At 40.9% G+C, this 14,675-nt stretch overlaps 1 protein-coding gene across 3 annotated transcripts in view; it reads right to left on the reverse strand.

The window, feature by feature from the left end:
• Positions 1–14,675, reverse strand: part of LOC113406795 (serine/threonine-protein kinase DCLK1) — a 346,452-nt gene that overhangs the window by 97,278 nt on the left and 234,499 nt on the right. For all 3 annotated transcript variants that reach the window (XM_026653519.1, XM_026653520.1, XM_026653518.1), the window contains exon 4: positions 1,260–1,376. In XM_026653519.1, coding sequence (XP_026509304.1) covers positions 1,260–1,376 — 117 coding nt within the window. The remainder of the gene's footprint in view (positions 1–1,259; positions 1,377–14,675) is intronic.

Below are 14,675 nucleotides of genomic sequence, written 5' to 3' on the forward strand. Positions count from 1 at the left end.
AAAAAAAAAAAAAAAAAAAAAATCCCTTGAACCTAACCCCCGCTATTTACATTAATTCTTATGGGGAAATTGGATTCGCTTAACATTGTTTCACTTAAAGTCGCATTTATCAGGAACATAACTACGACGTTAAGTGAGGAATTACTGTATGGCTTTATTTGCAGGTTGCAATCTCATGTGTCCTCTTCGGATAGGGTTGCCAACCCTCCGGGATTGGCCTGGAGTCTCCTGGAATTGGCATCCCTCTCCCGGTGAGAACTGAAAGCAATCCGGGAGATTTTAATAGGGTATTTTAAGAAAATGACATTCCGTCATGTTGAAAAAATATTTTTTTCCCAGAATAGCTTCAGTCAGAGATGGCAACCCTATGTTGTACACAATATCTGCATGTCAACTATTAAGAACTGTTAATTGCATATTCACTGGTCACCACTGAAAGGTAACCAATTACTTACTTTTCTCTTGGGGAAAAACTGCAGAGAGGAACACCAGCCAGACACTCCAGCCAGTAGTATAGCTGCAGAAACAGCACAAACCAGGGACTGCTGCATTGCGGGGATGGAATAAAATGGGGCCCAGCAAGGCCACCCCTCCCCCAAAAACCTCTAAACTTGTGCAAAGGAGACCTCCCCCATTCTGGGAGCACTGGGATATAGGGATGCCCTGCCTCCCTACGTGTTGTTGGAAAAGAAACAGCTAGAGACTCCAGCTGATAGGAGCAGCAATGAAAGCAGCCAACTCAGGTACCTTCCGACATTCAGAGAAATGTTTCTAGTTTTGACTGGACCTTCTCGACCCTGGGTTGATTGGCTGTTTGCTCCAACCCTCCTCAGTCTCTTTACCTCAGTTTCATTTCATAGCTTCATGTACCCTCTTCTACTTTGCCCTTTTCTCTTCTCCCATTCATGGGAGGGGGAAGAATCTATTGAGTCTGTACAGAGGGCTCCATGAAGATCCAAGTTTTTGTCACGGTACATTCAGTGCATTACTGCAGTAACCCTGACTCTCAGACATAGTTACCATGTTGTGCTATTTAAGATTTTGCAATACAGGTATTTTTCTACAATTTAGATTGGGAAATAAACATTGTCTCTCAGAAACCGAGGTAACTGTCTGATACAAAACATGACATTTTAGTGTAAATTATTGTATATGTACAGTATCTTGCAACCTCCCCCCCCCCCAGAGATTTTAACAGTACCAACTGTATTCAAAAGCATTTGTTTTTGCTAGTAGGAAACATTTCTTCTTTGCTTTACCTGAGCTGGTAGAGGCAGGAGACTTGCTGCGTCTAGATGGACCCGGGCTCTTGGTGGTGCTCCTACGTGATGTTGAAGCTATTTTGGTATAGGAAGTAGATTTCACTACCCGACATTCTAAAAGACAAAGAAACTGTACAAGTTAGCAGTTAAGGAAACTAGCAAAGAAATGTTGCAAAAACAGCACAGAAAGCACAAACATGCTTATATTTATTCCCCTTAAGAAGTTTTATGGGAGAGGGAAGAATTTATTGAATCTGTACAGAGGGCCCCCTTCAAATCCACGCTTTTGCCACTCTACAGTGAATACAATACTGCAGTAACCCTGACTCATAAATATTATGTTTACTGTAGGTACATGGAACAGAAAGATTTCATGGCACAGAGACCATGTAAAATTTACAGTTTACTTTTGAAGATTTTAGCAAATTATAATCCATTGTTTTTCTGTAAATGATCCCTCTGCATTGTGAGTGTTTTTCTATCAGTTTAAGCTGTGTTTTCTAGGAGAACATACCAGAAGACTGCTTTTATATCTCAAAATGTTAAGATTATATGACATGATGCAGGTGTCCGTCACTCATGAAAGGTTTGAGGAAAGTGAAGCAAGGTTGTTGCTCCTGCTTAATTCTCTGGTGAGCAACAACCCACCCTGTAGCACATGTAATTCATCACAGGTTGGGGGAAATGGCACTATTTGCTCATAAGAGACATCAGTAAAATCAATGAAGGGGCGAAATTACCCTCCCACTTGAGAACACAGCAAGCTGTTCAGGTTAGAGTTTATATACCACCCACACGGCTCTTGCATTTACGCCTGCAAAATGGTTCTTGGCCTGAGGATGGATAGAATATATGTGCATGAAAGTGGAGGGATTACAGTCATAATGGCAACAAATTTCATCATCAGACACTTCACAGAGTTAAAAAAAAAAAAAAAAAAAGATTTAGGCTTTTTAGCCCAGACAGGATTAGAAGAGTCTGCAGCAAGGTGTGGACTGAGTTCACATGACAGCATCACTCACTTTCTTAATTTAAGAGAAACTGATCCACTAATTGATTTGTACATCAGGACTGTCTCCACGTCTTTCTCCTCACAGGTTCCTTCCAAATTGTTTAAGAGAAACAAACAAGCTTTTTGGTGTCACTGGCCAAAACACACTGCATATAGGTATATCATTTATCTTTGTAGTCAATTAATGGCATCTGTGACGTAGTTCAGACAAGAAAGAAGGAGAATCGAGCACAAATAATCCACTGTACCATATCTATCAACAAGGGATGTAATCATGTTTATTTCTAGTGGCTATCCTAACAATTTTCAGGACCTCAAGCTACTGGAGTGGGTAGGAGGAGGAATTGATGAGTTACTAGGGAAGTGTCTGGAGGAGCCATGAGGAGACCTTGTATCAGTGATGAGCGGAAATGCGGAATGCATTTGCTCTGTTCTAAAAAGGTAATGGCTAGCTGAAACCAGTAATACACCAGGGTAAATTTTTCAATTGTATTTCCACTAGAAACTATGAGAGAAACTTCACACTAATATATTTACATCAAAAGCAGGTCCAAAAACCTTCTGCGAATGTCAAACACAGGACGTTCTTTAGGTCAAGGTTTAAAACATAAGGTAATATAACGTGTCAAATTATTTGTTTTTTATGGAATTAATGCCACTAACTATGCATACTGAAAAAAAAATCTGTAAGTGTATAGTATATACTTTGAATACACATCCACACCAGCTGATCAATGAGGAAGGAAATGTGTTTAGATACTACATTAATAGGACGGGCCGTCACTAGGGGGGTGTGGGGCCTGGGACATAGGCGCAGAATTTCTAATCTGCCAGGGGGTGCTCCCCCTGACTCCGACTAGGCCCCGCCTCCACTCTATCGCTTTCCCCAAGGCCCCACCCCACCCTGCTTCTTCCCACCCCCACTCTGCCCCGCCCCACCTCTTCCTGCCCTGCCCCCGCCCTGCCTCTTCCCCACCCAGTTGCTCCCCCTTCCCCAAGCATGCTGTGCCCTCGCTCCTCTCCCCTTACCCCCAGCACATCCTGATGCCACAAAACATCTGATCCGCGACAGGTGGTAGGTGCTGAGAAGGAGGGGGAGGCGCTGATCGGTGGGGCCCACCGGTGCGCAGGAGGCGCTGGAGGAAGGGGGAGGTTCTGGTAGGGGGGCTCTTCCTTGCCCCCCCCCCCGCCTGCCTCCCGCCTCATTTCCCCACCGCCTCCTTTTGATTTTATCGAAGAGTGGGGCCCTCCAAAGTGTGGGGCCCAGGGCAGTCTCCCCGATTCGCCATACCCAAGGAACGGCTGTGTTAATAGGTGCTATGCAAACCACTAATACAGACGGATCTCATCACCCAAAACTATTAGAATACAGTCTAGTTCGCTTGACAAGTGCAAATCCCTCACATACACTCCCTTAAAGGCAAGCAAATATCTAGTTAAGAGAACTTTCCTTACTGTATATTGTGGTTTGATGTTCTGTTGTGTGTGTGCGCGTGCTCTCCCTGTGTGCTGTCCCAGCTCTGCGCAGACTGCTGGCATGGCAGACCTCAAGCGAACCGCCCAATGACAAGATCCATTAAGGTACGAAGGCACCCAGTCAGGATTATTGTTGACAAAATACGGTATTAACACTTGGCAGACCCTTCAGGGATACTAAAACATGCATGCCCATGACAATAGACGCAGCTCAGTCAATGGCAGGACTTTCCACTGCCCCCTAAGCTGGCCAAAGATACTCCCTCTGAGATACATCTTTATACCCTGATAAAAACAAGTTATGTACTGTCCTCCTGACCTTATCTTTTAGGAGGGGTCAGTGTGTTTCTGTTATCCTTGGGGAATGTTTTTGCACTATCCTTGATATCGGGATGTGCTTGCACGAGTACTCTGTGCTTAGCACTTCTTAGGAATGTGTATTTCGGCATTATCAGGACTGTTCTTGCCAGATTTTGTGAGCAGGTCCTGCCTCATCTCAGGCCCCTAATACAAGGGCTTATGTCTCAGGCTCTCTCCCTACTACATATATTAATACCTGCACTGACATTCTTCATCACATATAAGAAACTTCCTTCCACTTCTAACATGTAAAGGAATACAGTGCAGACACAACATTTTTCCATCTTAGACTGATGTAAAACCTTAACAAAATCCATCATATATTTATTACCTACATATGTGAATTGATTGCATTGTGGGTACATAGGTAACATATAGGGCTGGACTTAGGGTTTTGCATTACAATACAAATGCTCAAGATGTTATGAGACCTAATTTGTGTGTGAATTATTGTGTTCATATGTCTTACTGATTTTTAGATTCTAAACATCCAAAAAGTTAGACTTACAGGACAAACTTTTAATGTGGGAGTGTTTTAAAATATTTCCTCTAAAATCTGAGTATTTTTAATCTTGAAAATTTGCATAGAAAAATTCAGTTGTCCGATGAAGAGTTAAGAAGTCTTAAATTTGGTGAAGTAATTTATAACTATGTATTCTTTACTAGTGCTTCCATAGTAAGAGAGAAGCAGAAGTTCTGCACTCACTCCACCATTATTAGAGCTCTCATTAAGGTGCTCATAGCTCCTATGTACTTCACCTCAGCCAAAGTGTAAGTGAGAAGACCAGGAGGAGATGCGTACTAAGGAAGAGAATAGGAATTCAAGCGCCTGTCAATAAGAACATAAGAACGGCCATACTGGATCAGACCAAAGGTCTGTCTTCCAACAGTGGCCAATGCCAGGTGCCCCGGAGGAAATGAACAGAACAGGTAATCATCCAGTGATCCATCCCCTGTTGCCCATTCCCAGCTTCTGGCAAACAAAGGCAAGGGAAACCATCCCTGCCCACCCTTGCTAACAGCCATTGATGGACCTATCCTCCATAAACTTATCTTTTTTTAACCCTGTTATAATCTTGGCCTTCATAGCATCCTCTGGCAAGGAGTTCCTCAGATTGACCATACATTGTGTGAAAAAAAATTTCCTTTCGTTTGTTTTAAACCTGCTGCCTATTAATTTCATTTGGTGACCCCTAGTTCTTGTGTTATGTTTCTTATTTACTTTCTCCACACCAGTCATGATTGTATAGACCTCTATCATATCCGAAGAAGTGGGTATTCACCCACAAAAGCTCATGGTCCTATACGTCTGTTAGTCTATAAGGTGCCACAGGACTCTTTGCTGCTTTTACAGATCCAGACTAACACGGCTACCCCTTTGATACTTATCATATCAATGTTATTTCTTCCTACTGAACTGATATTTGGGGTGGGTGTAGGACAATGTTCCTGCTAATCCTTCAACTGCAGTCCTGGGGAAGTATAAAAATGTCAAGAAAAATCATAAATAAATATGACAAACAACCTAATAGTGTATGAAGAAACATGTGGGACGAGAATAAAAGGGTGGAGAAATGTCTAAGACTTGGTGTAAGAAGAAGCACAGTGAAGTGCCCACAACTTAGGTATCTGGATAATCAAGGAACAGTAGAAAATTAGAAAGGTTAATTCCCCCTGCCCCCAGTCATATGGCTGAATGTTCTACTCACTCCCAGAGAATATGATCCTATGGAGAAGCCATCACATCTAGCCTGAATAGGGCCAGGAAGGTCACACAAAGTGCTTACTCCTCCATGAGACAGACTTACACATGATCAACTGGAGACTGAGCACATCACCTTCACAAAGCTTCTTCTCTCCTGCCCTTGGCCTAGATAATTGAAATCCTCCTCCTCCTCCTTCTCTTTCCTTTTGCTGCGCAAACTATTCAAAGTTCAGTTCAAAACTGCTTTGGTATAACTTTTCCCCCCTCTCTGAAATGATTCATTCACAGGCCCTGAAGTTTGTTTAAATGACCATATTTTCCCCATGTACAAGTATCATTGTGAACCTACAGGCAAGGTTTGTCAAGTTTCACATTGCTTATGGGTTTATATGAGTACATGCAAGAGATTTTTATATGCTAGACTGTGGCCTGGAAAGGCAAGCATGTGGGATAGGTGCCTCTGCTGCACACACCAGTGTCCGGCAACTTTTGTCTTCAAATATTGTAACAGTACTAGATAAAAAGAGTAAGGGCATGTCTACACCGCGGCACTACATCAGTGCACCTGCGCCAGTGTAGCGTGTCTGGTGAAGATGTGCTATACCAACGGGAGTGCGCTCTCCTGTTGGCATAATTGCTCCATCTCAGTGAGAAGTGTAAGTTCCCGCTGACATAGCACTGGTATAGACAGCGCAAAACTTGCATCACTCGGTGGGAGGGGGGGTTCCACACCCCCAAGCGGTGTAAGTTAGATCAACTTAAATGGTAGTGTAGATCTTCTCTAAGTTTCCACTGAGGAATTTAACACTATCGTACTACTAAGCCTCTGCTTGCCAGACAGACACTGAGATTAATAGGTCTTGACTTTGTTTCAAAGTTTATATACATGATTCTGCTGCCACATCCCCACTTAGAAAACTAAGCTGTAATGTAAGCTAACAGTTTCCACTAAATAATGGAATTAATCACCCCAGATTGGCCACTTCCATACATAAGGACTAAGTCAGCTGCAGCAGTATTGGGGAGGGTATAGGGCTAGGTAAACTACACTAAAAAATGATTAGAAAAAAATATTTTCCACTTAGATTAAGATGTTAATGGAATTTCAGCCAAAGGAGAAGGGAAAAACAAGCAACCCCCCTCCCCCCTTCTGTACACAGCATCATCTTTTCCTAACTGCACAGTGATTCATGTAGGCTTTGTAAGTTACAAAATACAACCGCATGAATTTTTCCTGGTTTTCTTTTTGTCCCCCTCAACCAAATCAGAGAGTACTACAGGAACAGAGCCCCACCCACACAGAGGAAAAAAAGGCCTCTTGACTCTCTTGGCCACTGGGCCAGGCTCAGCCAAAGGAGAACAGAGAAGTAGTAAGAGGTGATTTCAGAGTATGTTCAGATGGGACTTAGAATGTTTGGCAAAGCTCTATTATTTCCACTCACCATTGTCTGATATAGACTGATGAAGGATCAAGACAGTTTGGGTGTAAATGCTGATTCTATGCACAATAATACAAAGAAAAAGGGAGTCAACACTTACGTATTACTACAAAACTCAGTTCCAATTGCAGAATGCCAGATAATAGATTTCAGCAAGAATATCTAGCAATAAAAATGTTATATATTATACCACCAAGAAAACTGCAAAATGATGAATAGAACAGACAACCACAAAATACGAGCAGTATACATACTGACTGTGGTTCTTTGAGTTCCATTGTAGCAAGGAGCATTAGCCTACGAGGTTCAAGACATCTGAACAATATTACCAATTATCACATTGAGAGAAAGAGGAGAGATCCAGATGATAGCTCAGTGGTGTAAATTCCTATCTTAAGAACACAAGAACGGCCATACTGGGTCAAACCAAAGGTCCATCTAGCCCAGTATTATGTCTTCCAACAGTGGCCAATGCCAGGTGCCCCAGAGGGAATAAACACAACAGGTAACCATGAAGTGATCCATCCCCTGTTGCCCATTCCCAACTTCTGTCACACAGAGGGTAGGGACACCATCCCTGCCTATCCTGGCTAATAGCCAATGATGGAACTAACCTCCATGAACTTATCTAGTTCTTTTTTGAACCCTGTTATAGTCTTGGCCTTCACAACATCCTGTCAAAGAATTCCACAGGTTGACTGTGTGTTGTGTGAAAAAAATACTTCCTTTAGTTTGTTTTAAACCTGCTGCCTATTAATTTCATTTGGTGACCCCTAGTTCTTGTGTTAGGAGAAGGAGTAAATAACACTTCCTTATTTATTTTCTCCACACCCGTCATGATTGTAAAGACTTCTATCATATCCCCCCGTAGTCACCTCTTTTCCAAGCTGAAAAGTACCAGTTTTATTAATCTCTCCTCATATGGCAGCCATTCCATACCCCTAATCATTTTTTTGCCCTTTTCTGAACCTTTTCCGATTCCAATATTATTATTTTTTTGAAATGGGGCAAGCACATCTGCACGCAGTATTCAAGATGTGAGCACACCATGGATTTATATAGAGGCAATATGATATTTTCTGTTTTATTACCTATCCCTTTCTTAATGATTCCCAACATTCTGTTCGCTTTTTTTGACTGTGGCTGCACATTGAGTGGATGTTTTCAGAGAACTATCCACAATGACTCCAAGATCTCTTTCTTGAGTGGTAACAGCTAATTTAGGCCCCATCATTTAATATGTATAGTTGGGATTATGTTTTCCAATGTGCATTATTTGTATTTACAGATAAGATGAGAGATACAGAGTTCCTAAGATTGCAGTATGGTGTCAGTAACTTCATAATCACGCAAATAATGGGAAACCAGAAATGTTTACATTGGTACCCCGGCTTTTTTCCTGTTGCCAAAGCTCACAAAAAATTAGCATGTAGTAATTAAAGACATGTTATTTGTTTTCAGCAACAGCAGTATAATATAGATAAGCAATGAGGAGGATCAAGGATATCTATGGTTGTTGGTAAGCCACTTTATCGTAAGCCTTAGGCTGGTACCTTTTACTATTGCAAAAGACCTTCGCCACACTAGCAATGCCTGCAGGGCAATCGATAGATCATTACCCCTAATGGAGTACAATTTTAACTTTAAAGACTAGAAATAATTTGTTCCATGTTACTAATTCCTAATGCAGCTAATAAGATTTTGCTATGTCAGTTAAACATCACCGCTCTGTAATCTTCTCTTTCCAGAACTGAAGTTGTACTGGACTGCAGTAGAATGGAGATGGCATCATCTTCTCTAGGAGACAGTGCTGCAGACTGCGCTAGTGAATCAGTGGCAGCTCTTGCTTGAAATGATGACATTTTCAAAGGGGCAGTTATCCCTAATCACCAGAAATAAATAGGATAAATGGGGAATATCAGAGAGATTTCAGCTAGTTTAAGATGCTTTCTGATAAGCAATTGCTATGGTTGCACTTAGTTCCCTTTTAGTCCTTACTTAGCATCCACCATTCCACCCCTTCCTGTCTCAAATGAACACACTGATGCATGCTTGGGACAAAAAGACCTATAGTTTTATCACATGCAGCAATCAAATCATCAACAAATGCAAGCTCACGTTTTTTAAGACACCCGATTTGATCTTACTAGAAAAACAAGTATGTTCTCATCATGAAAAGCAGGAATACCATGTAAATCAGCTGTGTACCAAACTCTCTTAGTAGCAAATACTTGAAAAAACATTATCTCCTGCTTAGAAGCATGCCTTGATTGCAGATCCTCCTTCATACATGAAGTCCAATCTAAAGCCAAGCTCTCTCTCAAAGGAAGAAATCCTCCTTCATTGTCCAAACCGGGATAAAGACTCATTTACAAGGCAACAACTTCATACAATAGACAGGATGAGTGAAACCTATGCTGAATTTCAACTCAACAAACAACAAGAGAGACTTCCAAACCCTTTCAAATCCAAAATTATCGGTAGATTCAGCCAACAAGAGGATGCTGTTTGGATGGTAAAATCTATGCATTATTCCAGAAGTGCCTCGTATCTAACAGCAAGGTCTTTGTGAATCCTCGATAACAAATTACACATATCAATGTAGTAGGAAGACAGCCTGAGACATAAACCCTTGTATCAGAGGCCTGGTATGAGGCAGGGCCTGCTCACAGAATCTGGCAAGAACAGGGCTGATATTGCAGAAATACACATTCCTAAGAAGTGTTAAGTACCCGAGTATTCACGCAAATACATCCCGATATCAAGTGATACCAGAACATCCTGATATCCAGGATAGTACAAAAACACCTCCCAATAATAACAGAAACACACTGATCCTCCTAAAAGAGAAGGTCAAGAGGATAGTATGTAACTTGTTTATATCAGGGTATTAAGATTTATTTCAGAGGGAGTATCTTTGGCCAGCCTAGGGGGCAGTGGAAAGTCCTGCCACTGACTGAGCTGTGTCCATTGTCACAGGCATACATGTCTTAGTACCCTCGTAGAGTCTGCCAGGTGCTATTACCGTGCTTCATTGACAATAAACCTGGCTGGGTGCCTTCGTACCTTAACAGATCTTGTTATTGGGCAGATTGCTCAAGGTCTGCTGTGCCAACTGTCTGTACAGAGCTGGGACAGCACACAGGGAGAACACACACACAGCCAAATATCTATCCACAATCACCACTGATTCTTATTTTGCTCATAATCTTCAAAGTCCTTCCTTGTTCATTTTCAAATTAGTGAAACAATGTCAGACAGTCATATTTTACTAAAATATAATTTATATAGGATTTTTTAAATTCAAAGTATTATGTTTGTGAATTGTGTCACTCTTAGATTGTCATTCTGCAGAGATCGCATACATCTTTATTACTTGATCTTGCAACACACCCATTTGTAACTAACGCATACCCAAATGTCCAGATGTGCACTATATATTTCTGAAAGGTATCAATGATCTTACCCTGCTCACACACAATACCTGTTTTGGTTCTCTTCCTTTGCCCAATATCAAGAAAACCAGAAATCATTTGTAATAATAATCCTAATCCTACTGTGGCAGAACAGATTTCACATTTCTGATCTCCAGCTGCCAACCCTTGTGAAAGAATCATCTGACATATGCCATTGCAGTGCTCAGGAACATACCTGCCTCAATCCTAAACTGTCCATGGGTTCCTCAGTGATCACAAATAAAAACTTCCCAGTTTTGTCTCAGTTAACTTCCATATCTGTAATATTTCCTATGCTTTCTTTGTATTCTGTAAGATGTTTTGCTACAGTTAGTCATTTGCTGTTGACTCCATAGCCTGGTGGTTAGGACACATGTTAGACATGGAAGACCCAGGTTCAAGTCCCTACTCCAAATCAAGCAGAGCACATGTCTCCAGTAACCCAGGTGAGTGCCCTAATCACCAAATTATTAGTTATTCTGGGGTGGAGGTGGGTGGTTGGAATCTGAGGATGTCTCTCTCTCTCGACATTCCTGGATCTGTGAACCCCCCCCCCCCCCCGCAATGCTCTTTTCTTCTAAACTGATAAAAATGTTACACAGATGTGTTTAAAATAAAACAGCATTTTTGAACAGAAAGAAGTTTTGTAAAAGAAAGTCTGACCAGCTCTAATCAGTATTGCCAAATTCTCTGTTTTGGTCACCAGCCATTTTGAATGTTACTTGCTCAATATATTTTATCCAAGCCACTCCAACACTGTTTCCCTAGATTTGACCATACCTCTCACATTTTGAAGGGCCTCTTTCACAGGCTGCACTAACCAACATAGAAGATTATGCTATTTAGTTGGAAATAGTTTCACGTAACATGGGAAATTCTACTAAATTTTACGTTTTGCATTTAACAAGAGAATGCCTCATGTCTCACTTTACTCTTCATGAAAGAAAGAAGACTGTCTATGTGCTTCTCTTGCCTATGTTTCCCCTTCATATTATGTGACAGATGTGTATTAGACTTGCATACACAAGCAAAAATCTTTTATCCCTGGACTTGAGAGCATTCAGCACAGTAGTGATCACAGCTCTGTTATGTGGCTCAGAAACAGGCCATTAAAAACATCTGAGGAAGGGAAGGCGACATTACTCACGTTATACAATAACAGTGGTTCTTTGAGATGTGTCCCACTATGGGTGCTTCACTGTAGGTGTATCCGCATCCCTGCACCTCAGATCAGAAATTTTAGGTAGCAGTGTCCATGGGTGCTCAACTGTAAGTTACTCTACAGCAGTACCCTGATGGAGGGATGCAGCTTCAGAGTCAAGTCTAGTACTGATGAGAATACCATGGATCCAAACATAGCATCTGATGCTGAATCATAGGTGATTGCATATTGTTCCTCAAAAGTATGAGCAGATGCCCAAGTTGCTGCTCTGCATATTTCTGTGATGGGAACATTTTTGATGAAGGCTACAGAAGTGGAAACAGATCTCGATAATGTAAACTCTACTAGCTACTCTATAACCTAAAATAAAGTTTAAAATGAATTGTCTCTCAGACTCTGCTAATGCTCCATTTCAGGCAAGGGTGGTTGAGAAGGAACTGAGGACAGTTTGCCCGCACAACACTAGATAGCCTCAAGACAAGGCATGAGACAGGGAAAGCGCCTGTGTGGGTCAAACAGACACTGGTACCTAAAATCTCCTATCTGAGACACAGGAGCATGGATACACCTACAGTGGAGCACTGGTAGGGATACTACTCAAAGAAGAACTAAACAGTTTTCAGTGTCATAAGATATGGCCTATTCTTAACATCTGCAGCTTTAATTTTGGCACAAATGAGATACTTAGATGATCCCAGCAAGTTGCAATCTTGCATCAATTGAGAACAAGAGGACTGTAATGGTGGGGTAATGTCCAATGTGTTGAAGAAGGTATGCTTTTACAGAAGATTTAGAGCTGAGGTCAAAGAAAGAAGAGTATGAGGCCCAACATGAATGTGATGGAAGATGCTATTTTGAGGGATTTAAGAAACCTAAATCCTCCCATATTGACTCTTGTCCATAGGTGCTGGAACTAGGGATGTGGCAGCCCCCCCAGCATGATGTGGTTTCCATTATATACAGGATCTACAGTTTGGTTCAATGGCTCTCAGCACTCCCACTATAAAAATAGTTCCAGCATCCATCATAACCATGTGAATCTGCTGCTGCTGCCTGCCTGCGCTAATGGCAGAGGAAGCACTTGTTTATGAACTACTCAATTGTTAGAGAGCGTGTAATGAATTGTGTTAGTCAAATATATACAAAATGATAGAGAATATAATATTATAAGAAAATATAAAGGAAGTGAATGTTTTGAACATTAATTTTGACACCTTCCTAGATGACCAAAATCCCAGGCATCCCCTATGTTCTTTTGGCTCCCCGCATACCACAGATTAGAAAGTTGCAATCTGTTGAGCATGGATTTTCTTGGCACATCTCTCGCATATGCCCTCTAACAGGCATTCTGAACAGTCTTCCATCTCTTGCTCCCACATTGTAAGCTTATGAACTTCAGCCTTTATATAGTCAGTAAAGAGGGAAAACCTTTATCTGCAGAACAGTAGTTTGAAAGCCACTAGTTTATAGAAAAAGTCAACTTTAGAAGTACCGTACAGAAAACATCATATAGAAAAGTTAATAGGGGAATGTCCATTCAGCATAGTTTACTTTAAAACATACTTTTGCCAGGTCCATTGAACTTAGAGATTTGTAGCTCCAACTGTTTTTGAGGTGAAAGGAAAAAGTTAAACTTAAGCTGAAATGCTTTTTGATGCATTTTAATCTATCAATCTGCATATTTAGAAAGTGTTTATCAATGTGACAAATTTGACGTTTAGTATAAAGGGGGTTGGGGCGAGGTTAATTTATTTTTATGCAAAGAAAAAAAGTACATACCACACTGGAATGAAGATAAATCAAATTCCCATTGGCACTTGCCCAGCTAATTGATTAGCTTAACAAAGATTCTCTCTCCCAGAACAAAAAGATAAGTAACTAACCATTAAGTCTTCCCGCCATGGCCCATATAAATTCTCCAAATGTTTCTCACTACCATACTTCTATCTAGATTCAACAATAGACAACCAAAAAAGAAGAGAGACAGATCGGCGGTAAGTCTGACCACAGTTCAGTGGGGATAAAGTGCCTGGTTAATGGGCAAATTAAAATCAGGAACATTTCTTGAGTGGGGTGCCTATTGAGATATAAACTTCTAAGTCCTCTTTGTCAGAGAGCTCGGGGAGCTAGATTGACTAGCTTTAAAAATCTTTTTCAGCAGGACATTAGCAAAGTTAATGTCCCAGAAGATATAGACTTTCTCCATAGATAGTGTGTAATCTTGTTGGCAATACTATAGCTGGTTATACTCATAAATCTTTGTGGGCCAGTTTAAGAGGTACTAATACTTTCCAACATAACTAGATGATAATGCTCAACTCAGAGAAAGCAATATATTACAGTCTTAATAGATGAAGGGTTTTTTTAGACTGTTCAGAGCTAAAAATTTGTTTCATGATGTTTTGGTGAGTTTTGCAATTGCTCCAGCAGGAACTGCTCTATCTGCTTCCTCACTGGTTGATTCTGTTCTCCCACGTGTACATTTTTAAAATAGAGTCTTTTTCCTCTAATCCATTTATAGAATACTGTTAAATGAAAAATACTGAGACTCTCAAATGCATATGAATGAAAGCTGTCACCACCTCATTAAATAAAATCTAAAACAAAGTCACCAGCATCATCTTCTAGGTCTCCCAGTGTATTGTCTATTTTGACTGTAAGCTTCTTAAGGCAAGAATCATGTCTGTCTTGTACACATCACTGAATATGCAGTCAATGCTTAAACAACAACAAACACTGGAGATTTAAATATTCAGTGCATTCACTTTCAGGATGTGTTGCTGTATGTGTAAACCACACCTCCT

Source organism: Terrapene carolina, unplaced genomic scaffold (assembly GCF_002925995.2).
Source record: "Terrapene carolina triunguis isolate 2854851 unplaced genomic scaffold, T_m_triunguis-2.0 Scaffold139, whole genome shotgun sequence".
Taxonomy (NCBI): domain Eukaryota; kingdom Metazoa; phylum Chordata; order Testudines; family Emydidae; genus Terrapene; species Terrapene triunguis.